The sequence below is a fragment of the Entelurus aequoreus genome, linkage group LG07, assembly GCF_033978785.1.
Source record: "Entelurus aequoreus isolate RoL-2023_Sb linkage group LG07, RoL_Eaeq_v1.1, whole genome shotgun sequence".
NCBI lineage: Eukaryota > Metazoa > Chordata > Actinopteri > Syngnathiformes > Syngnathidae > Entelurus > Entelurus aequoreus.
In genome coordinates, this window is record NC_084737.1 from 81,963,394 (window position 1) to 81,989,592 (window position 26,199).

At 40.7% G+C, this 26,199-nt stretch overlaps 2 protein-coding genes across 2 annotated transcripts; both read left to right on the top strand.

Moving 5' to 3' along the window:
* Positions 1-541: 541 nt before the first annotated feature.
* On the top strand, positions 542-12,120 carry LOC133654420 (galactose-specific lectin nattectin-like). Its single transcript, XM_062054735.1, has 6 exons — positions 542-604; positions 2,211-2,238; positions 2,312-2,397; positions 3,745-3,873; positions 7,327-7,405; positions 9,038-12,120. The coding sequence occupies exons 1-6, from the start codon at positions 542-544 to the stop codon at positions 9,106-9,108; spliced, it is 456 nt and encodes a 151-aa protein (XP_061910719.1). The 3' UTR covers positions 9,109-12,120.
* An 8,674-nt stretch (positions 12,121-20,794) lies between these two features.
* Positions 20,795-24,799, top strand: LOC133654322 (lithostathine-1-like). The gene is made up of 6 exons (XM_062054632.1): positions 20,795-20,930; positions 21,060-21,087; positions 21,169-21,260; positions 23,495-23,623; positions 24,363-24,465; positions 24,539-24,799. The coding sequence occupies exons 1-6, from the start codon at positions 20,868-20,870 to the stop codon at positions 24,616-24,618; spliced, it is 495 nt and encodes a 164-aa protein (XP_061910616.1). The 5' UTR covers positions 20,795-20,867; the 3' UTR covers positions 24,619-24,799.
* The last annotated feature ends 1,400 nt before the right edge of the window (positions 24,800-26,199 follow it).

A 26,199-nucleotide genomic window follows, 5' to 3' on the forward strand; every position in this document is an offset into this window, starting at 1 on the left:
AATTGTAAAGAGATGTGCTGTTCATCATTCACAATCCCTATGTAAGACAAGAACACATATGTTTGGCTTTTTTATGCTTTGGAAATTGTAAATAAATAGCTAACAATGAAGTAAACAGATTGAAGGTCTCATTACGCCCTCAAGAAATCATCCAGAAACTACCAAAAATACTCCATTTACACGTTGTGACCCGAAAATGAACCAAATATGAGTGATATTGTTATTATAAGCGCTAACACAGACGGACTATTTTAGCAGAGCATTGATAGCAGTGAGCTAATGCTAGCTTAGGCTGCTGTTGTTGTTTCGGTGTTGTGTACAGCAACATGTCCCTTGGCGTCATCAAGACTGTCAACATTCCAGGGCTGCATCAAAGGAGGCTATTAAAAGGCTGGTAAAGGATCGTCTGCATTACTCATCGCAACAACAAAAAGTAACACTACACGGCTTCCCAAACTTCATTTCTTAAGACGCTCTCAAGTGACTGTATCTTTGTAACCCTGATAAATATTCTTAGAAATATTTGTCTCTCACTGCACAGATGGTATTGGCTGTTGGTGTGTTCTTCCTCCTCTGTGGAATCAGCGGACTGTTTACTGAAGCTGTAAGTCCAAATCTCCCCTGCTAACTTCAATCAACATGTACTTTTACTATTGTGATCCATTTGTCTGGCTTTAGTTTCTACGCTCTTGAGTTCTAACCACAGCTTTGTAAGGGACTTTAAATCACACAAAATAAGACAACCACTTTAGAAAAGTATGAGCGATGGTGACAACAACAGTCATGCTTTGAATGTCAAATATGTGTTAATGTAATCTGTGATATGTCTAGCTAGCTACATACATGTCAGTAATTCAGTTGAGGAATATACTGTAGAGGAAGATATTTCATGGCATATTGAAATAAAGTGTATATTCTTTTTTAACATTTCTGGTTGATAGTCCTCAAATATGGAATGTTTCGCAGGCTGAATGTGACATTTATTAATCAAAAGAGAAGGTTTAGACATTGTAGCAAAACAGATTCCATTAACTTGTACTACATGTCATTTATTTATTTATTCAGGTAGAAATATCACAGACTACCTTAACAACCACTTTTGTCAATCAAAGCATGATCATAACAATCCACATGTTAATGTGTGAAACTGGTATCTAAACTTAGTGTAGCTCCTCTTCTGAATGCAAGTGCTCCCACAGCAGAAATACAATTTCTGTATTCCTACAAAATACTGTAAAAATTCTAAATGAGAAAGTAATTATAATCGGAAAGGAACTGAGATTCTTTACTAAATCTACATTTAGAAGAGTGATAATGGAAATAAGAGGTGTTAGTTTATGGAACAAACCTGATAGTGGAATAAAAAAATGTCAATCTCTTTTTGTATTAAATGTAAAAAACATGATGATGAAAAGATATGACTGAGTAGAATTATTGCTTCATTATTGGTTTAATTGTTGTAAAATGAAAAGGTGGCTTTGAAGTCGCCAACATTGAAAGTCATTTGTAATTTCTGGGAAAATCCGAGGCAGATAGAAAAAGTTTTTAACTTCTTTCTGCTCCTTTTTCTTAAAATTTTACTTCAACGTTATGTTGATTGATTTAGTTGTATTTTATTCCTTAGTTTGATTTTTAATGAGTGAAATGAATAAATTAACTGAACTGAATTCTGGCAAGACACCAACGCAGCTCAGGTCAATTTTTGTAATTGTCATTAAAAGTGTGTTACATCGTTTGTGCGTGGAGCTGTTTAAAAAAGCATAATGTTTAAAAAAACATTTAAATTAAGCAAAGTAATGGTGATATCTTGAAATTAACTGTATAGGGTACACATTAATAATGAAAAAGTATATCTATCTGCGATGAATGGTGATTCATTTTGAGTTAACTATGAACATTTTGATTCATTGCAATTATATATTTTACTCGTTTAATATTAAATTTAGTGCAGTGTTGTGTCTAAACGTGTGTAGAAAAACCACAAATGGTACTTTGAGACTTACTTGCATAATTTATACCAAAAAAAGGGAATATAAGTGCATGTAGTTACACCCCTTTTGGCCTGGTACCAGTATGTTTTAAAGTATGAAGTAAAGTGTGTGTTCACTGCATGTTTGCCATGTAGAAAATAGTCCCACAGAGTGAGTCACTGTCTGAATGGGAACTAAGCTGTGCTTGGTGACTTTAACAACGTACTTTCTTCTCCACAGAGGCCTTGGGGTCATCTTCACAAGTACGGTAAGTAGCTGAGACTTAATGAGACTTTCACAAATGGTATATTTCTCCACAAAACATTGCAATTGTGTTTCAGGTTTGAAATGCCCTGAAGGATGGACTCAGTTGGACGATCGCTGTTACATCTTCCAGGGGGAAAACAGGACTTATGCACATGCAGAGGTATGGAAGATGTTCACACAGACCAGGACTCAGATGCTTGCACACTAATGATAAAACCTAACATCACACAAGGAACCAGTTCCCACTAGGGATTCATTTTTCATCCTGCAAACTCTCTATCTTTATCAGTCTGCAGATTTTCTCCATGGATGGTTTTTATTTATAAATCCCTTCTTGGTCTGGTTCCCCCTCATGTCTGCTCTGTGATGTGTAGAAACTCCAGCAGCTACAGTTTGCGGTCGTAGGACATCCTTGGTGTGTTGGTTCCTAGAGTCTCGGTAACAAAGCTGCTCCTTGGTCAAGGAATAAATGACAAAAGGATCTGAGGCCACCTGAACTCATCACTTTGGGGGAATTTCAAAAGATCGAGAAGCCATTTTTATTGGGCACTGTCCTTTTTTTTCTTTTACCTAGTGCGTGTTTTTATGTTTATGTTGTAAGTAATTTGCACTTTTAACTGTGGTGTGTGACTGTTACTGTTTTTGCTGTGAAGTTAATCAATGCATAACCGTGATTATTACCCAGACCCAGATTATTACCCAGACTATAATCGTACAGTCAAACTCTGCCTATTTTACAGTATAAGCAGTTACTTAAAAATGTTGTGGGCGGATTCTGATTGAACTTTTAGGAAATTGCTGAAATAGGACTGATTAGAATTTGGGGGGCAATCTGGATCAATTACAACTACATTACCTTACGTTAACGTTACGAGCTGCCCGCCCCGCCTCCACCCACAGAGACACAGACAGTGGCTGACTGACAAGTGTATTTTTCCTAATCCCGCCATAGAACAAACGTGCTAGGGCCGATGCAAAGAGTGATCCATTTTGTCAGGAAGCGACCGACGGACAAAACAAAGACGCACGGAAATCGTCATTTAATTATCTAATTAATGAATTGTGTATTTGCCAGTACTGTCAGTCAGTCAGTCAGCAACCTTGCTCTAAAAGTTATGGGCAGATTTTGATTTCACTTTGAGAAAATGTCAGAAATGGAAAAAGGAACACCTGATTACATTTTGGGGGTGATCTGATACACTTTTCTTTTTAAAGGATTGATGGTTGAGGTTTGTCCTCTGCGGGTTCTGTTCTAGTTCCTTGTTGTTTCCTTAACTGGTGGAGATGCTGTTTGCTGACCTCGGTCTTTCATGCACCCCTCGGCGTTTTATTTGTACCCCACAACTGCTGCGGGGAAATTGATGAAGTTAACACAAGCCATTCAAGAAAGGGTTTATGTTTAATACATAAAAAGTTCAAGGTCATGTACTCAAAACAAGAAACACCCCACTCTTTTTTCCCCCTTAAAAATACATCAAGTGACAATTTCCACATTTCCCCCCATTAGAGCATCTGCAACACGTTTGGTGGGCACCTGGCGTCCATCCACAGCGAGCTGGAAAACAAGCTGGTTATTGAACTGCTGCTGGAGGCGTGTGCGGACTATGCCTGGATCGGACTCTATGGAGCCGTTAAGGTATTTACAAGCAACAATGTGGTTGAGTACCCTAACTTAGGAGTATTTTGCTCAGCCTTTTGTTACCATTTAAGTTAAGAACATACATTTGAGTTGCAAGCCAACCTGTTTTAGGTAGCGTAGCGAATACCACGCTGAGATATGCCCATCCAGCCTTACTCGCTAATATTAGCTTGTAGCTACAGATCAAAATAACGTTGGTTTCCAATCATCGCAAACCCTCAGCAGTGGTCCAGCTTCTACAGACTTTCCGACAAAGTCTGCTCCCCCGTGTCCACTCTTCTCCGCCACCACTCTGATTGCGGGAGATAGCATAGATGGCAATATCTGCTTGATCAGCGCCATCACTCGTTGCTACCCGAGAGCCAACGTTGTTAACGCTCTTCGCTAACTCGGCTCATTGTAAATGTTGGCTCTGATGACACCACGAGGTGAATGCTGCACGTTATTACAACATTAACTACCGGTACTTTGTTTGTAGTATATTCTAGTGTGTTATTTTGCAAACAATATTTCTTATCTATAAATTTGTTTTTCTTTCTAAAATTATACATTATAAAATTGCACGATTTCAATTGATTTCAGTTCGTTGATTTGATATATGTGGGTTTTGATTTAGGAGCTCGGTCATAGAACCAGTTGAGGTTCAGGTACTACTTTATTTATACTTGAAAATGGGAAGAAGTCCTCTAGACTAACTTCTCATCAACTTAATGCAGCCTGATTCGGATGAATTCAGAGACTTTTACAAATGACATTACTCTCAGTGGGCTAGTACAGTGGTCCCCAACCACCGGGCCGCAGCCCGGTACCGGTCCGCGGACCGATTGGTACCGGGCCGCACAATAATTTAAAAATTTTTTTTTTTATTTTATTATTTTTTTTATGAAATCCACATAAAAAACACAATATATACATTCTATATCAATATAGATCAATACAGCCTGATACAGTCCGTAAGCACACATGATTGTATTTATTTATGTAAAAAAAAAAAAAAAAAAAAAAAAAAAATTTTTAAACACAGCCCCCCCCCCCCCCCCCTCCCCCACCGGTCCGTGGGACACATTTTCAAGCTACAAAAAGGTTGGGGACCACTGGGCTAGTAGACCAAGTTAAAATACTCCATAAATCTCCAGGTTGTGTAGAATGCTAATCTGCTTTCTTTTCCGTTTGGCCAAAAACGCTATGTCCCCTAATAGGTGTGTGGAAAAAATAGATTTTAGAATCAATCGCGATTTTCATTTGCAACGATTCTTAATCAACCAAAAAAACATAAAAAAATCGATTTAAAGTTTTGTATTTTATTTTTTTAAAGCTACACCCAGAAAATGAGCAAGAAATTCAAAATAAGGCACGGTGTGGTGTGACAAGCCGTGACAGTAATGGTGTTAAAAAGGCGGAACTTTCCTAGTTTTGCTGTCGGGCACAATCAGAGGAGTGAGGGAGAAGAGTGCACACCACTGGTTCTTAGAGTGCACACCACTGGTTCTTAGAAGAGTGCACACCACTGGTTCTTAGAAGAGTGCACACCACTGGTTCTTAGAAGAGTGCACACCACTGGTTCTTAGAAGAGTGCACACCACAGGTTCTTAGAAGAGTGCACACCACTTGTTCTTAGAGTGCACACCACTGGTTCTTAGAAGAGTGCACACCACTGGTTCTTAGAAGACTGCAGACCGCTGGTTCTTAGAAGAGTGCACACCACAGGTTCTTAGAAGAGTGCACACCACAGGTTCTTAGAAGAGTGCACACCACTGGTTCTTAGAAGAGTGCACACCACTGGTTCTTAGAAGAGTGCACACCACTGGGTCTTAGAAGAGTGCACACCACTGGTTCTTAGAAGAGTGCACACCACTGGTTCTTAGAAGAGTGCACACCACTGGTTCTTAGAAGAGTGCACACCACTGGTTCTTAGAAGAGTGCACACCACTGGGTCTTAGAAGAGTGCACACCACTGGTTCTTAGAAGAGTGCACACCACTGGTTCTTAGAAGAGTGCACACCACTGGTTCTTAGAAAAGTGCACACCACTGGTTCTTAGAAGAGTGCCCACCACTGGTTCTTAGAAGAGTGCACACCACTGGTTCTTAGAAGAGTGCACACCACTGCTTCTTAGAAGAGTGCACACCACTGGTTCTTAGAAGAGTGCACACCACTGGTTCTTAGCCACAGAAGCTGGACCGCTGCTGATGGTTTCAAACTTTGGGACACAAAGTTATTTCCTTTGCTATAAGCCATTGCCAGAAAGTCAAACAGGAAGTGTTTGGGGTGGACCTTAGAGGCTTCACAGCTCAATCAATCAATCAATCAATCAAAGTTTATTTCTATAGCCCTAAATCACAAGTGTCTCAAAGGGCTGCACAAGCCACAACGAGCAGCGGGGAGGCTCCTAGCTCAAATGAACGCTCGCAACTAAAAGGGAAAGCGCACTGTTTTTGGGGGGAATTTTGCCTATCATTCACAATCCTTATGGGTGATCAGCATTTTATGTGGTAGATAAAAGTCAGCTAACAATGGAGTCAGTAGTCTATAAACATCCATCCATGTTCTATCTACACTCTATGTGATGTAGTAAGAGGCACATTCATAGTCTGTTATATTTACAAATCTCCACTTTCACCAACTACTGAACATGACAGACTTTATGAGAAGCAAACATAACACTTACTGTACAATGTCTGCTGTCACTGGAATGCTGTATCTTGCCGTTTGGATGAAGAGGTAATCATAATTGACGGGAAAGGCCAACTTCTCGCTTTATGTTCACATCCTTCTACTATCCAGGTGGGAGGCATGATTTCCTTCCATCCATTTTCTACTGCTTGTCCCTTTCGGGGGTAGCTGGAGCCTATCCCAGCTGCACTCGGGCGGGGTAAATCAACTTTTACCACCTCGGTGTTGCTCAGTATGTAGCTGCTCAAGCTAGTTAGCTCTCTGTTATCATGGCGCGGCTAAAATAATTTGTCTTCGTAAACCCTTTAAATACCAATGTGGCTAATACTCGCTTATAAAGTACTTTCTATCTATCTACTATTCAGGTCACGAGATGTAAACTGTTGCCATTTTTTGGATGCATGTTTAGAGCAATTTAGAAGCAAAATGGACTAGTCTCATGAGCCTCAGAGAACGATATTACAGTAACTAAAAAACGACATCGTGTTCTAGTCTCTCATTGTTCTAGTCTGTCATTGTTCTAGTCTGTCATTGTTCTAGTCTCTCATTGTTCTAGTCTGTCATTGTTCTAGTCTCTCATTGACCTAGTCTCTCATTGTTCTAGTCTCTCATTGTTCTAGTCTGTCATTGTTCTAGTCTCTCATAAGGATTGTGAATGATAGGCATTTTAAAGCAAAAATAAAAGCCGAGAGATTGGTTGGGGTACCTCAGTCTCATCTTGTCACATTCAAGCAGTTTAATTGTGATTTGTTTATTAAAAAGTGACTTTGTCTTCCAGGACGGCTCCTATTTGTGGACTGATGGCTCAAAAGTTGATTTTGCAGACTTTGCTGCAGAACTGTCCTACAAAGATTGTGGTGCGTCAAGATGGTGGTCAGTCGAGTGTTTGGACAGTGGCAGAGTTGATGTCATATTGTCTTTATAAACTGGATTGAAAACTATTTACATGCTATTGAAGTGTAGACGTACATTTGATATCACGGTGTGTATATTCACCATTTTTAATACTTGACCAAAATGATTTGTGTTCAATGAGTGCCCGGAGTTCAGAGCCCATGGACATGACCAATACGTTTTGCCAGGCTTTCGTTTACTGCTTGTCTTCACATAAAGGAACAACATTTCATCTACTGTATTTTCCGGACTATAGCACGCACCGGGATATAAGACTCACTCACTAAACTTGAGAAAAAAATCTTATTTTTTCATATATTAGCCGCTGCAAACTAAAAGATATATATACACGTACGGTAGCATTTTCGAAATATTTATTTACATACCGTACCTTAATTGTTTCCAAACAGTGTCTGTCAAAGGGCAGTAAAATGGCTGATCAAACAAAACAGAAGTCATTGTCGTGGACCCACTAGCTGCGCAAGCTAGCTCTCCAATCAGCTAAACAGACTAATAACTCCACAGTGACATTTTGGGGAAATTACTGGTGAATGTGTGAAACTGAAACAATACAAAAAGAATGCCATTGTAAGTTAATGATAACAACACTTGTGAACGTGTTAGCATATTAGCTAATGCTGACAACGCTAGCGTCATTACATTACAATAACATGCATGAGAACACTCCTACAGACACACGGGAACGTTTAGTAAATAAAAAATGTATTTAGTTATATTATAAAACTTTCAAACGTTGCTTGGAGTGAAGAATAAAGAATCCATAGGAGTAAAAATCACACAAATAATCTCTAGTCTAATTTTAAGTTTTAGTGTGGTTTTACACCCAATGTATTTCATGTCAACATTAAAAAATAACTGTTCGGCCTGGGAAAAAAGTAATACAAATACGACAAAATGTACAGTTTTTAAAGGGAGATATGAAGGTAAACACTAAAGTATGTAAAAATGCTCAACATTACAGGGTAAGGGTGTGAAAATTATCTCAACCGCACTAAACAGTGCTCAAAATATAGTACAAACCAAAAGTTTGGCCTGTACTATATTGAAAGCTTCTCATTCAATGTGTGTTCTTTATTTTCATGACTATTTACATTGTAGATTGTCACATCAAAACTATGAATAAACACACATGTGGAGTTATGTACTTAACAAAAAAAGGTGAAATAACTAAAAACATGTTTTATATTGTAGTTTCTTCAAAATGGCCACCCTTTGCTCTGATTACTGCTTTGCACACTCTTGGCATTCTCTCCATGAGCTTGAAGAGGTAGTCACCCGAAATGGTTTTCACTTCACAGGTGTCATAGTTTTGATGTGACAATCTACAATGTAAATAGTCATGAAAATAAAGAAAACGTATTGAAATGAGAAGGTGTGTCCAAACTTTTGACCTGGACTGTATTTTATTTAAAAAGTGCCAACAAACTGGCAAGTTCAGTGCGGTACGATAGTCATGGACTATAGAAGCAAACACAACTCTGTCACTGTCTACATTCCTCTGTACCAAATTGTACATTCTCATAATGAGTGAACACACACTAAGAATATCTTAATAAATATTGTTTTTCTTACAGATGGAGTTTGGGATAGTGACTACTTAACCAATAAGAACCCGTTTGTTTGTAGCAAACAGTTGTACTACTGACCACCCGGCCCGCCCTAGCGCTTTCCTGCCATCCTCTGACGCAACACCAGAGCTTTGTGTTTCTCAAAGTCCTTTCTTCTTTGGTCTTCTTCCACACCCGTGTAGACGGTTGACAATGTTCAAATGTTGCCGGAAACTTTGCTTGCATCGTTAACTCATGATGGCAACAGTGTGACCCTCTAGTAAGTTATTTTTGTTTAATTGGCATCTCTTACGGGAATGACTGTCTTACTTTCTTCTAAAATGACAGCAAATGACTGTCTAAAGTTGTTACTAAACCAGTTTTAGGAATGCTGTTATTAATCATAGCAGTGTGCATGCTCCAGATAGAACTTGTCTTCAACCACTTTCTAGGTATGACAGAGAATGAAACCCTTGGCCTTGATGGGTGTTATATTTATTTGGGGTGTGACGATGTACCGATTTATATTCTTAAGATTCAACTACATCGATCTGTGCTCGGCAACATTGCCTTCCGGAAGATAGGTATCGATTCAACATTGTTTTAGAAGGCAATCGATCGATTTTATCAATGCAAGAAAAAGGAAAACATTGGATTGAAGAACGACGGACTTTGTATAAAGTTTAACACTTTCAATGATAAGGTCGTTAAACGTTACTCAAATCTGTCTGCTCGTCGGCAAAACAAGAATGGCGCATACCTACAGTGGCCGAGAAATGTCACAACACACCAGAAGACAATACCATACATTACAACACAACAACTTTCAGCCACAGCATGACTGCAAAAGCCACAACAAAGACAAACGCCACAAGGGTCAGTCTTGTCTCTTCATCACTTACCTTCCCCCCCTTGGCCATATCTTCCGTAAATTTAACATTCACTTTCACTGCTACGCTGATGACACCTAGCTCGACCTCTCCACCAAGCCCAATGCCACACCTCCTCCCTCACCTCCTGCCTATTTGGAAAACATCCTGGTTCACCTCAATCTCCCTCAAATTAAACAGGAATACCACCAAAATCCACTCTTTCCACAGTACACAGTTTCACCCGAACCATGGACAACTCCCCAGTGATGCCCTACCCTCAGGTTAAGAGTCTGGGTGTCAGCCTGGATAGCATGCTCTCATTCCAGTCTCACATCAAAAACATCACTCGCTCTGCTTATTTTCACCTTCTTATTACTAACCGGCTACACCCTTCTCTTACTGTACATGATGCCTCCATCCTCCTTCCCAGTCTGGTCACCTCTCGCATTGACTACTGTAATGTCCTTCTCTTTGGCCTCCCCCAGAAGTTCTTCCACAAGCTCCTACGAGTCTAAAACCCCCTCATTCCATCATATCACACCCATCCTACAAAAAATTCACCGGCTTCCGGTCAGGCAAAGAATCAACTACAACTTCACCCTTCCTTATTTCCCGGACCTCCTCCACATCGTTGCTCCAGCACATTCCCTCAGATCCTCCTCTTCCGTACACCTTGCTGTGCCATCAACCCGCCTCATCACCATGGGGAGCAGAGTGACTGAAAGCTCTGCTCCCCAACTATGGAACTCTCTCCCACCTGACATCAGCAATATTAGCGCGTTTCCATTACCGCTAGAAATGCGCAGAACCTAAATTTCGCCATAAGAAACTGTTAACGGAAACACCCATATTCTGAAAAACCTCTCAAATATTGCTCAAACATTTTTGCACTCATGAGGTGGTTTTTGAGAAGCTTCGATATTGAAGTGTTTCGCAAAAGCATGACGGAAACACTTTTTTCGCATTCAGAGGTCACATAAACACCGTATCGGCGAGGAATATAGGGCAGACAGGTCGGCGGCAGGGGGGACTAAGGCGGCTCCACCGCACCGGGCCGTCTCGCAGGTTCCTTCCCGGCAATAGAGGCCGACTCGTAGACTTGGAGAGACCCACTTGCCCAAACATGTGTCGAGGGGGCCGTACGTCTCCGATCGGTTGGTCGTGAGAGGACCTTCCGACAACCGACCCGGAGGCTCAGAGAGACCTACTGAACAAGTCTGAAGAGTAATGTCAAGTTGGCTGTAAGGACTTACCTTTAAGCGATCACCCGCTGCCTTCGTCTTCTATTGTCATCACGGCGACTGCCATGGCGGCAATACATTCCTCAAAGTGGAGTCTCGCGGGATGAGATTTTTTTACGAGAATTACGCCTCATGACGTAAAACACTTTTAATGGGAACACCTACAAGTTGCAAATGTGCTTTGTCGAAATGTTAGAAATACTGCTTATATTTTGTGAAAAACTGCAATAGAAACGCAGCTAGTGACTCCCTTCATGCATTCCAATCAAAATCCCAATTGCCTACTCGCTGTAACTGCATGCCGCTACACTGTCCGATGTTTGTTACATGTTGATTTTATCATTATTTATTACTTAATTTATCTGTACATGTTGATTTAAATGATCTTATCTGTATATTGTAAAGTGTTCTTGTTTTTTTTGAAAGGCACTTATAAATGAAATGTGTTATTATTATTGTTATTATATGAAGCCGCAACACAACTTTAAGCAGCAAAGGACACGATGGGAGTGAAAGCGGACGGACTAACTTCAACATAGTTTGATAGTATTATTGAAAAAAGGTACAAAAGTTTTTTATGACTGAAAAAGTGCTCACACTTAAGCTACTTTTCCAATCTCGCACATTGCAGCTTCCGTCTCAGGAAGTCGGTCCGTCGCCGAAACTTGTCCCTTGTCGCTTAAGTTGTATTTATATTGCCTTCTCGTTGTTGTGTTACGGCTTTAGTTTGTTGTGTTTGCATAGAGGTTGATTGAAATGAGAGTACTGCAGGTCAAATTTAACCTGAAAACATTTGCTTGCACTTCATTTCTCAGGTAAATCTATTGTTAATTCAACCTGACCAGTCTTTGGTTGCATTTTATTTTTGATATTAATATTATGTTGAAAAACAAACGCAGGTATTACTGTACTTTTGTTGAGAAACTCTTGAATGCTGTTCTTGTTCTTGTTAAGTCAACCTAAAATGTTGGTTGCACTTTATTCAAATAAAACGTGAATTCATCGGCCATTAATTGTTGTTCATTGGCTTGTTTGTACCCATAATTCATTTATAGCCAATTCCCTGACAAGAAATAACAGGAATAAAGGAAACTTCACCTGCAGTGTCTAGTATTTATACTGAACAAAAATATAAACGCAACACTTTTGTTTTTGCTTCCAATTTTCATCAGTTGAACTCAAAGATCTAAAACTTTTACGATATACACATAATATCAATTCCTCCCAAATATTGTTCACAAGTCTGTGTAAATCTGTGTTAGTGAGCATTTCTTCCTTGCCAAGATAATCCATCCCACCTCACAGGTGTGGCATACCCAGATGCTGATTAAACAGCATGATTATTACACAGGTGTGCATCAGGCTGCCCACAATAAAAGGCCACGCTGAAATGTGCAGTTTTGCTTTATTGGGGTTCTGAGTTGATCAGGTTGTTTATTGTGGAATGTTGGTCCATTCCTCTTCAATGGCTGTGCTAAGTTGCTGGATATTGGCAGGAAGTGGAACAGCTCACAGGGTGGTGGGGGGGGGGGGGACTGAATATGGATCTTGGTCCCGGCATGTCAAGCAAGATGTGACCAACATGACAAACAGTGAATGTTTGAAGTGTCAATACTTACAGAGCTGGCAGTTTTCTTGGACCAGTCATGGTATGCACACCTTGTGGTGTTTGCATGGAGGCTTGGAGGCAGTGGGATGCGTGGGGGGCGCTGGGCACTGGAATTTTGGACATGTGCGGCCGGGGTTTGGGTTTGAGTTCATTTGTGAAGGCGGGGCTGCGCTCACGTTCCGTCCCAAAGGTTTGCTTTGAAAGCCAATATGCAAAAACTTTTATCCTGAACACAAGGATTGAACAAACTTAGATGTATATATCGTGCTTGCTGATGTTCTCAACGTTCATGTAAACGCGGCATTCCGTTGGAAACGTGGTCTCCCGCAAGCTAGCTTTGATCCAACAAAGACATTTCTGGTAGTTTTTCTTCGGTTTTGGAAATGGGTTGGAAATCTCTTTAAATATTGTATGTCCAAATTACAAGTGCCCCATGCACACTCAGAGCATAATACTACCACCACCATGCTTGACGGTAGGTATAGTGTACCTGGGATTAAAGGCCTCACCTTTTCAACCTCCAAACATATTGCTGGGTATTGTGGCCGAACAACTCAATTTTTGTTTCATCTGACCACAGAATTTTCCTCCAGAAGGTCTTATCTTTGTCCATGTGATGTCAGATGAAACAACAATTGAGCTGTTTGGCCACCATAATATGATGATGGGTGTATGTGTATTGTGCATGTATGTAGTATTACTAAATATTGAGAAATCATAGAAGATATAGATAATCATCTTTGTTAAAAGTCCTCCTTAGAGCCCTCATCACTCCTTTTACAGGGGACCTGAGTTAATTATGGTTGACCATGGTTAACTTTGGATCACAGTCGTAGATTCATGGCTGGCACGAAGGCTGAGCCAATACTCAAGTCGACTCAAACATCCAAAGATCAACGAATAGCCGACTTGAAGAAGGCATGACAGTCTGAGGAAATGTTACAAGACAGAGCCAAATGGTATGAAGATGAGGACCTTCGAGGTTGGTCGATCGCCAAAGACCCCTGCTGATCAAAGCTTGCTTCGGACTACATGAGAGGTGCGGAGACTGAGAGAGACCAGACTTCATCATGCTGACCGACTGCTTGCTTTGTTTGCTGAGAATGTCTCCTTCTATTCTTTTTTCAGTCAATCTCATTGTGAAATAAATCTAAGACGGCGAGTCTGAAATTTGACAACGACTTGGTGAGCTTTATTATAGATCAAACGAACACGCGTAGGAGAAAAAGTTCTCCCTTCAGGTGCCAGTTTTTTTATTTTTTTTAAATACTTTATTAATCCCTTCCATGATGAACTACAATCCTCCATAGAATAGATGAACAGCTGTCATAGATTTCTATATGACTTCAAAGAAAACTGGTTTTGTTTGATAAAGTGCTACCCAAACATTTAATACAATCAAATACAAACACGGCAACAAGTATCCAACTCTTCTCTTTTCTAAAGTACATCTGTACAGCAGATACAGATCATCAGCAACAATGTGGTTTTCCTGAGTGGCTGGACAGGACAGTGTCAGGTTTAAGCACCAAACTATCTATTAAACAGAAGAAGCAAGGAATCAGGCAGAGACAGTGTTCAATTTTGCTCATGAGGAGGACGCATGGATCTGCACACTCAGTTACAGTCTCCCCCTACGCTCTGAGGAACAGACCACGCTCCCCCCATTTTATTCATGACTTCCCTAGTTACATGGCTGAGGCTGCTTCTAAAGGGAGGGGTCACCCATTATGCCAGCAGCTAGTACGCACAATACGTGATTATTCAGATCGGAAATGTGCTGGGGGGCCTTGTGATTGCGCCCTGTCTCTGCTTTGTCTGCCTGCTATTGCCTTGTCTTCGTTGAGGTGCTTGAGGTCCGTCCTTGGCTGTTAGCAGGCTGAAAGACAGAAACATCTGCGGCGAGGCAACTCCTAACTTGCAGTGGAAGATAACAAGTTGTGTGCCTTTGCACAAAAATAAAAGTGCAGCTTGAGCACCATAGATAATAACTAGAGCCACGGCCTTTAAGTATAATAGTTGTGTGATAACTTATATACAGTATAATCATTCTAACAACAGTTGTTTTTTTTTTATACATTTTTAATTTTTAAAATTTTTTTAAATCGATTTAGAATCATTGCATTATTTGAAAAAAGGTTTCTACACCTCTACTATTTAGGTGGTTTTGGACATTAAATATATCTTACCTGTACGCCATTTCCTGTCTCCACATCTTAGGGTGACAACTCCAGCTACCATGCACACACGTGTGGGTGTGGAAGTAGCTGCTGTACTACAGGACATAGAGAGGGCTGAGTTAGGGCACACATGGGGAATGATAAAGAATATGTTGGAGAGTCTGTAATTGGCTCTTTATCCATTTTAAAATGACGTGGCTATAACAGGGATTATTTTTGAAAATTATAGCAATTTTTATTTTTGCACACAATACACTGACAATAAATATGTTGTACTAATGTATTGTTGGTCGATACACAGATAGTCCATATGGGTCCAGAGTAGTTGACTTGGTCCTGATGACGCCCACTTTTCTGATTTTGATCGTCAGATGTTGCTATTTTTGCAACCAATTAAAGCAAATAACAACTTAATTGTCCTAATTAATAACGTACGTAAGCAAATAGCATGGAACCGTCACTCTTTGTAGCCGGCAGAGATTTTATCTCTTTGTTTTTCTTACCGTATTTTCCTTCACACCTTTCACCAGCTTGGGTCAGCTGATGACTTTTTCCAACCAGTGGCTCACAAGCCACGGGGACATGGGAAAAATGTATTCAATCTGATCATAATTCGGAGTAGAATGTTACTGTGTACATAGACCTTGAAAAAATAATCCGATTTTGAGGTGCATTTTAATGCATTACAGCTTAAATCAGAATACTTTATATTGACATGCGCAGCACATTGTGTAAACAGAAGTAGAATAATAAGAAGCAGTGACTTCTGCTGTAAACAAACATGGCTCTGTGCATTTTTGCTTGTTCGACGTTGTCATGTTACTTATTTATGCATTTTTCCTACTACTACTTTTGTTTTACCTCTCTTTTTGAAATGGAGCTGTTCTGTGCCCTCCATATTGTGATACGAGTGGGTTATCACGCGTTTTCATGTTTTGATTGATTGATTGATTGAGACTTTTATTAGTAGGTTGCACAGTGAAGTACATATTCCGTACAATTGACCACTAAATGGTAACACCCGAATAAGTTTTTCAACTTGTTTAAGTCGGGGTCCACTTAAATTGATTCATGATACAGATATATACTATCATATATACTATCATCATAATACAGTCATCACACAAGATAATCACATTGAATTATTTACATTATTTACAATCAGGAGTGTGGAGGGGGGGTGGGGTGGGGGGTAGTGGACATAGAGAGAGAGAGAGAGAGAGAGAGAGAGAGAGAGAGAGAGAGAGAGAGAGAGAGAGAGAGAGAGAGAGAGAGAGAGAGAGAGATCAGAAGGCATAAGAAAAAGAATCTGCATTTGATTGTTTACATTTGATTATTAGCAATCCGGGGAGGGTGTTAGTTTAGGGTTGAAGTTGCCTGGAGGTGAACTTTTATAGCGGTTTTGAAGGAGGATAGAGATGCCCTTTCTTTTATACCTGTTGGGAGCGCATTCCACATTGATGTGGCATAGAAAGAGAATGAGTTAAGACCTTTGTTAGTTCGGAATCTGGGTTTAACGTGGTTAGTGGAGCTCCCCCTGGTGTTGTGGTTATGGCGGTCATTTACGTTAAGGAAGTAGTTTGACATGTACTTCGGTATCAGGGAGGTGTAGCGGATTTTATAGACTAGGCTCAGTGCAAGTTGTTTAACTCTGTCCTCCACCTTGAGCCAGCCCACTTTAGAGAAGTGGGTAGGAGTGAGGTGGGATCTGGGGTGGAGGTCTAGAAGTAACCTGACTAGCTTGTTCTGAGATGTTTGGAGTTTAGATTTGAGGGTTTTGGAGGTGCTAGGGTACCAGGAGGTGCATGCGTAATCGAAAAAGGGTTGAACGAGAGTTCCCGCCAGAATCCTCAAGGTGCTTTTGTTGACCAGAGAGGAAATTCTGTAGAGAAATCTCGTTCGTTGGTTAACCTTTTTGATTACCTTGGTTGCCATTTTATCACAGGAAAGGTTAGCCTCTAGAATGGAACCTAGGTAGGTGACCTCATCTTTCCTGGTGATGACACTGTCACCTACTTTTATGGTGAAGTGATTGACTCTCTTAAGTTTGATGTGGGACCCAAACAGGATGGATTCTGTTTTACCCAAGTGGATGGATAGCTTGTTGTCAGCGAGCCATCTGTTATCATGTTATGACACTCTGTGTACGTGCCTGAGGCTAGCAGTTAGCACTTGGAGTAAATATAATGTGGTGAATAAAACAGCTTTGTTGAGACGACAGTTGGATCCCTCCTATTATTGTTACATCCACACATGACACTCCAGACCATACTTTTGTTTTTGCTAGTCTTGGTTTTAAAGCAACAAACTCAACAGTATATAGCGCTACTTCTGTACACGTTTCAGCAGCAAGACAATCTCTACATTCCGAGAATATTAAATTTAGTGCCCCCCCCCCAAGTACATCTGACATCACATACATGTAAGGATAATTTTGACTCAAACTTCGGCAGAAGTGTTTTCATGCGCTATGAATGGCTGACTATCGGCATAAACCACCCGTTTGGATTGCAATGAAATTTGGATCCGGACGTGTCCGATCGGGTCAGAATATTCCGAATGCCGTGTTTACATGAAGCATTTTTATTCCGGTTAGGCTGTCAATCAAATGAATTGTGTCCATGTGTGCATAGCTTGTGTGCACATGACCTTCTGCTGCTTATTTGATGACTACTACAAAAATGTCTTTGCAATAATTGTTTCATTCAACGTAAACATGATAGACGTACTGGATGGTCTGATGTGCTCGGTCTACATGTACTTGGAAGACCAACTTGTTATGTGGACATAATCAGTCTCTTCACTTCACATGTCTCCACCAACAAAGAAGACCAAAGAGCTGTCAAAGGGCCTCATGAACAAGATTGTAGACCTGCACAAGACTGGAATGGGCTCCACAAAGACAATCAACAAGTAGCTCTCACCTCGTGGGGTGAAAATGATTCTAAGAGAAGTGAGGGATCAGCTGATGCCACTAGTCCATGTGGGTCCAAAGCAGATGGGTTTGTCCCGCCGATCACAACGTCCTTGATTGTGAGGGTCAGAAGTTGGCATTTCTGCAACGAGATAAAACAAACAACAACTTAATTGTCCTAATTAATGACACACCCAGCCAACGGCCTGGGACCATCCAGTTCAGTGGCCCTGTTTACTTTTTGTTATTGTTACCTGACCTACCTTTACACCTTTCACCAGCTGATGACTATTTCCAGCCAGTGGCTCAGAAGCCACGTGGACACGGGAAAAATGTATTCAATCTGATCATAATTCGGAGTAGAACGTTACTGTGTACATAGACCTTGAAAAATGTATCCGATTTGGAGGTGCATTTTAATGCATCACACCTTAAATCAGAATACTTTATATTGACATGCGCAGCACATATTGTAAACAGAAGTAGAATAAGAAGAAGCAGTGACTTCTGTGGGACGGTATAGCTCGGTTGGTAGAGTGGCCGTGCCAGCAACTTAAGGGTTCCAGGTTCGATCCCCGCTTCCGCCATCCTAGTCACTTCCGTTGTGTCCTTGGGCAAGACACTTTACCCACCTGCTCCCAGTGCCACCCACACTGGTTTAAATGTAACTTAGATATTGGGTTTCACTATGTAAAGCGCTTTGAGTCAGTAGAGAAAAGCGCTATATAAATATAATTCACTTCACTTCACTTCACTTCTGCTGTAAACAACATTTTTGCTTGTTCGACGTTGTTTATCTATAAATTGTTCCTGCTACTACTTTTGTTTTACCTCTCTTTTTCAAATGGAGCTGTTCTGTGCCCTCCGTATTGTGATACGAGTGGGTTGTCACACGTTTTCATGTTATGACACTCTGTGTACGTGCCTGAGGCTAGCAGTTAGCACTTGGAGTAGCTGTAAGGTCGTGAATAAAACAGCTTTGTTGAGACGACAGTTGGATCCCTCCTATTATTGTTACATCCACACATGACACTCTAGACCATACTTTTGTTTTTGCTAGTCTTGGATTTAGAGCCACAAACTCAACAGTATATAACGCTACTTCTGTACACTTGGAATGGGGGGTTTCAGCAGCAAAACAATCACTTCATTCCTAGAATATTACATTTAGTGCCCCTCCCCCACTGAAGAACAGCTGACATCACAGACATGTAAAGATCATTTTGACCCGGACTTCGGCAGAAGTGTTTTCATGCGCTATGAATGACTCAGTGGCGGGCCGTGCGTTTCCCACCTAGGCCTTCAGTGATGACCGACTTCAAAGATGACCTCTCATGACCAAGGCTGGAGAAATACTATACAGGAACACATTTACGCACTACTGGGCATTGAATCACCACCAACAGTGTACTAAACGGGTTATTTTCTGGCGCATTTAAAAATCAATAAACCCGTATGAGCAATTAAAACATATCTAATGTGGTGCTGTTAAAATTAAAATGGTAAAAAACAAATTAAACGTGAAAAAATAAAGAAATAAAATATTTACCCTCACAATTTGTAGCACCCATTCGACGCCATGTAGCCCCTCGTAGTTGGTTGATGGCGGGCGTTTCCCCATTTCATCGCCGACATTGTCTCACAGGATGTAGTTTCTCTTTAAATATCCTTCTTGAAAATGGCCTTGCAAATATATATCTGCCACCTAATCAGCGTTTTGTTCTCCTTCTTTGTGGGTCAACACTTCCTGCTAAATTGCAACTTGTGATTGGATACTCACTTTGGAGTGACAAGTGAGTATCCAATCACAGTCTTGTTGACATCAGGCTACCTAGATAGGCTACTGTCAACAACTTGTGATCTGATTGGCTATCACAACTGTCTATCAACTGTATGTGCTCTCAAATTCATCCGCTAACGGTCCCGGTGAGTATCCGATCACAGGATATGTAAATGTCACGTTGAAGGTGAGGCCAGCTAGAAGGCCTTACTGACAACAACTCCTGATCTGATTGGTTATGGCAATTATCTATCAACTGTATGTGCCCGTTCACTTACAGTGCACAGACATTGTTGATTCTGATTGGATAAAAACTCTAAGCTAAAAACAACAGTAGATGAATATGAATATGAATACTTTTACATATTTAGGGAAAGTTCATTAAAAATGACTTTTATATTTAACTATGATGATGATGTGTGGTTATGTTAGGCCAGCAGAGAAGGTCTTGCTGGCCCTGACGCCACACCACTGGAATGGCTGACTATCGGCATAAACCAACCATTTGGATTGGAATAAAATTTTGATCCGGACGTGTCCGATCGGGTCAGAATATTCTGAATGCCGTGTTCACATGAAGCATTTTCATTCCGGTTCGGCTGTCAATCCACTTAATTGTGTGCATGTGTGCATAGCTTGTGTGCACATGACCTTCTGCTGCTTATTTGATGACTACTACAAAAATGTCTTTGCAATAATTGTTTTATTCAACGTAAACATGATAGACGCACGGGATGGTCTGATGTACTCGGTCTACATGTACTTGGAAGATCAACTTGTTATGTGGACATCATCAGTCTCTTCACTTCACAAGGAGAAGACCAAAGAGCTGTCACTCACAAGCAACGTCCCTGATTCTGAGTGTCAGAAGTTGGCATTTCTGCAACGAATCAAAACTAACAACTTAATTGCCCTAATTAATGACACACCCAGCCAACGGCCTGGGACCATCCAGCTCAGTGGCCCTGTTTACTTTGAGTTTTTGTTACCTGACGTACCTGTACACCTTTCACCAGCTTGGATCAGCTGAAACAGATTCTTTGTGTCTTTGTGACCTCTGTACTCAAAAAAGTCTCTCACACAGAAGCTTTTCGAGAAATCTTCCAATGACTCAGCGTTGTCATGGTTTCTAATGTGACATACCAAAGCATATAAAAGGTGTCTCTGAGTTGTCCTCAGCAGAGAGCATCACAACTGCAAAGGTAACACGACACAACTTGTGTTGTTATTTGCATGAAGGTGTTTGTCTGTCATTGCACAGATGGCATACACTCGTGGCGTCTTCTTCCTCCTTTTTGGGATCAGTGGACTGTTGACTGGAGCCGTAAGTCCAAATCTAACCTTCTTACTTGCAATGATAAAAAAGTGTAGATTTTCAGTCATCCAGCTCTTTATAATCAATATCAATCTGGAGGTTGTGTCCTTGTTTTAAAAAAGTGCTTTTGTCTTTCAGTGGTCCTGGCCTCGTTTTAACGACAAAGGTTGGTAGACGTGGCTTATTTACTCTTTTCCAAGTGAAGAATTTCTCACTTTCAGTTTTTCTACCAAAAATATGAATTCAGCTGCAAGTGGCTGCTGTCCTAGTGGATGGACTCTGCTGGATCATCACTGTTACATCTTCCAAGGTGATCCGAGGACATTTGCAGATGCAGAGGTATGGTATGCAAAAACCGACACGGAACAAAAACTAAAAGCCACACCCTTTGTTTGGCTCCCATTTATCATGAGCTGAACTCGTAACACTTGAAACATTTGTTGAGGCAATCCACCTCACTGGTGTGGCATATCGAGAAGGGAATTCTGACAGGTGTGCTTTAGGTTAGCCACAATAGAAGGTCGAAAGTTGCAGTTTTTCTTTAATAGGGCACCAGAGAGGTCAGAAAACCAGTCTGGATTTGGTGTGACCACCATTCACACTGCAAAAACTGCAATCTAAGTAAGACTAAATATCTCAAATAAGGCTGATATTTGCTTATTTTCTGCCTGATAAGATCATTCTTCTCACTAAGCAGATTTGATGTTAGAGTGTTTTACTTGTTTTAAGGGTTTTGCTCCTAAATGATGTCAGTAAGATATTACAGCTGAGATTTGATGAGCTATATTGAGTAAAACATGCTTGAAACTAGAATATCAAGTGTTGCAAAGCTGTGTCATCAACACTCACAAGTAGAAAACTACTTTTTTTAAAGTCATCATTTCTTATTTCAAGCATGAAATTTAAAAAATCATGACTTTGACACAATTGTGTCTCATAATTAAAACAGATGACAGCCAAATGGACTTTGCTGTTTTATTTTCAATGAAGCAATACAAAATAGGTACTCATATAGTAGTACAGTTGGCACAGTACAGTAAACTGACAGTTCATATTTCAACATTTAGCATTTCAAACTATTTTGAACAGAAATAGTTCATGCACATTCAGATGAATTCTTCAAAATGAAAATTAAAAATGTTCTGTCCGGGGGCCGGGCTGTATATACTGTATGCGCACTAATTGACTGAAAGAGCACGCACTTGGTGCGATGATGTCATGTTATCCATGGAAAAATGCATTTTTAGACAATATGATTTGCCTGAGCGGCTAGGAGACCCCGAGAGTAACAAGATGTTGCCTTGTTGCCTTTCCATTAAGAACAATACATTAGTTTTTAGTATAAGTTTGCTGGTTTCAAGAAATGTAATGCCGAGCGCATATCATTATGTCAAGATAATTTTACTTGTTTTGGAAAGTCTTGACAAGCCAAATATTCTTATTCTATTGGCAGATAATGTTGCTTAGTTCAAGTAAAATACCCCTCATTTTTGTATTTTTTTCTTTCTTGTTTTTAAATACTGACTTTTTGCAGTGCATCTCATGCAGTGCAACATCTTTTTCGCATGGTCGATTCCAGATTATTGATTTTGGCCTGTGAAAATGTTGTCCTCGCTCTTTTCAATAGCGGTGCAAAGTTGCAGGTTATTGACAGGAACTGGAACACCTGTGCGTTATAAAGTGATGGCTGTGGATGAATGGCACAACCATGGGCCTTACTTAGGTTCTCTTCACAGGATCTTTGTATATCCAAAATGCTATTAATACATTGCATGTGTTCATTGTCCATAATATACACCCGACAATGACCCCACCGCCACCATAGGGAACTCTATCTGCAAGGTTGACATCCCAATGCTAGCCCACACATTGTCATACACGCTGCCTACAATCTGCCCTCAACACTGAAAACTGGAAATGATCCATGTAGAGAACTCCTCTCAAAAGTGCCGGATGCCATCGAATGTGAGCATTTGCTCACTAAAGTCAGTTATGATGACAAGCTGCAGTAAGGTGGGGACCCGGGTGAGGACGACCAGCATGCAGAGGGTGGCTGACAGTTTGCATTTCAATTATTTGGTTATTAAAACCGATTGTTGCAGCGGCTGCCCGGTTGGATGGTCTCAGACGATCTTGGAGTTTTAGATTCTGGTTGATGAGGTTCTGTGGGGATGTGGTGACACACGGTATGCGGTTGTGAGGATGCTTGAACTAACTGCCAAATCTCTGAAACACCTTTGGAGACGGATGTTGGTAAATAAATGTACTTTTAATTCACAGGTAACAGCTATGGTAGACATTATTGCAGTTAACATGCCTTTTGCACACTCCCTACTGTATATAATTGTGACAGCTGTGCGATAATCTCATCAAAGATAAGTGTTCACTAACACGGGTTCAGAAAAATTTGTCCAAAAAAAGCCTTTAGTGTACAAAAAAGTTTTAGATGTATTAGTTCACCTGATGAAAATGGTCGCAAAAACAAAAGTCGCTCTATATCAGTTATTAGAGGAATATCATCTGTTCTATCTGCTGATCCATTCTTTTTTTTTTCACTCTGTTCATCCCATTAGAGCGTTTGCAACATTCTAGGTGGGAATCTGGTCTCCATCCGCAGTTACGTGGACAATTTGTTGGTTGTCGGACTGGTCAAAGAGGGCGGTGTGGGCTTTGCCTGGATTGGACTGCATGATGCTATTCAGGTAATACTTTAGCAAACGTCATCTTGTGCTCAGGGGAAGTATTTGTTGGCATATTGAAATGGAATGTGTCCTCCAGACAACTAGACATTTGTTCACATTGTAGTATCTTCAATGGTAATGTTTTTTAACGGCCACCTAACCCATACTTGCCAACCCTCCCGATTTTCCCGGGAGAGTCCCGAATTTCAGTGTCCCTCCCGAAAATCAACCATTCTCACGAATTTCTCCCGATTTCTACCCGGACAACAATATTGGGGGTGTGCCTTAAGTGTCCTCTCTCACCTGAAACCTTCACCCTTTAACGGCCGCATGCTGTCCTCAGCCACGTCCGTCCGCTTTCCCTCCATATAAACAGCGTGCCGGCCCAGTCACATAACATCTTTGGCTTTTGGAACTCAGTGCACACACAACAACCTATCTGGATTCCATAAGAGATTCGATAAGGAATCGGTTCGATAAGAGGATTCGTTAATGGCATCGACATCGATAATTTCTTAACGAACTTCATCCCTATCCTCCTTCTTTTATTTATATATATAATTTATATATATATATAACACCCCCCCAGCGGGCCTTTTGAATATCTCCCTAATTCTGAGGTCTCAAGGTTGGCAAGTATGACCTAACTTTGTCCTCCAAACTCCCAAGCTTGTAGTTTGACCAAACATCAGCACTTATTGTAACATGTTGTGTTGTTCTTTTTAGGAGGGATTAATTCAAAAGTGACTTTGTCTTCCAGGAAGGAGATTTTCTTTGGACTGATGGCACAGACTTTGAGTTCAATAATTTTCAAACTGGAGAGCCTGACGGCACTGGTGCCTGTGTGGAGCTCTATGCTGCTGGTATAAGTACAATCCATGATCCATTAAATGATGAAATGTTGTATCAACATTCATAATTGTTTTCCCCTCACAGATGGAACTTTTTTCGATGAGGACTGCACCGTCGAGCACGCTTATGTTTGCATCAGAGATAGGTGCTGTGACAGTCACTAATCAGCCTCCGTACTGTACCGTCACGTCATCTTGAATGATGTCTTTTACTAATCACGATCAATGTACTCAAACAATATCAAAATGGTGTGGTTTTATTTGGATCTCTGGTTCCACTATCATTTTATTTTCTTCTCCTTTTACACCGTTCAGTTGTCACAGTCACCTGACAGTCAACATATTTGAAACCTCACATGTCTCCTCTCTACTAAATAAAGAAACATGTCTGCATCAAAGATGTCTTATTCTAATATATGCTTTTTCAGTATTCATTATCAAACTTGGGAAGTAAGCAGTCAAATAAAGAAGAGTTTACAGTGGAGGAAATAACAATTCCACACTACACGGGCAACCAGTGGACAATATCTTCAATCAAAGAAGGTGGATGAAAACAACATTGATGAATACGTTCAACTGTCCAGATGAAATTGCAACATCACATTAATCTGTATTAAATTTAGCAACAAGACAAAACAGCAGAAGCCAGGGATTAAGTTAAAAGGAACAAATTGACAAACATTGAGAAGATTATGAACAGATTCACATTGAATCTTGGATGAAGAACCTCCTGGCCTCAACCAGAACACTGAAGGTGGTCATAGGTGGGTCTTCCAATTTGAAAATGACCCGAAATACATGACCAGGGCAGCAAAGGTGTGCACCACCAGCATGCAGACGGTTTGACAGTTTGCTTAGAAATGGTTTGGCTATTAAAACCGATTGTTGCAGCAGCTGTTCGGGTGGATGGTCCCAGACGATATTTGAGTTTAAGATGCTGGTTGATGAGGTTCTGTGGTAATGTGGTGACACACGGTATGCCATTGTGAGGATGGTTGAACTAACTGCCAAGTTCTCTGAAACACCTTTGGAGATGAATTTGTGTAAATAAATGTACTTTTAGTTCACAGGTAACAGCTATGGTGGACATTTATGCAGTAAACATGACAGTCAAGCCTATTTAGGGTTAGGGTTAGGGTTATTGTTCCTTCCTTTAGTTTCCTGTAAAGCACTTTGAATTGCCTGGTGTACCAATTGTGTTCTACAAATAAAATTGCATTGCCTTTTTGTTGGTGAATAGTTTGTTAACAGCCACATGTTTTCAATCACTGATACTTGCTGCTGTGGCAGACACTCCAACACGTGTTCGATAACAACTAGAGTATCGCTCTCATTAAGCTCAATCACTCCACGGAGACGATATCAAACCAACTGTCAGTCAAACATATTTGAAAGCTCAAATATCTAAAGGAGTGAGGGAAAGATGGAGAAGGAAATCAGCCGGAGAATGGGAGCAGCTGGGGCAGTATCGCAGTCTCTCTGCCGCACTGTTGTGACCAAACGAGAGCTGAGCCAGAAGGCAAAGCTCTCGGTCTACCGAGCTATCTACATTCCTACTCTCACCTAAGGTCATGAAGTGTGGCTCATGACCGAAAGAAGCGGATACAAGCGGCCGAAATGAGTTTCCTCAGAAGGGTGGCTGGCATCTCCCTTAGAGAAGTGCAGTCACCCGAGAGAGACTCGGAGTAGAGCCGCTGCTCCTTGGCTTGGAAAGGAGCCAGCTTAGGTGGTTCGGGCATCTCGTGC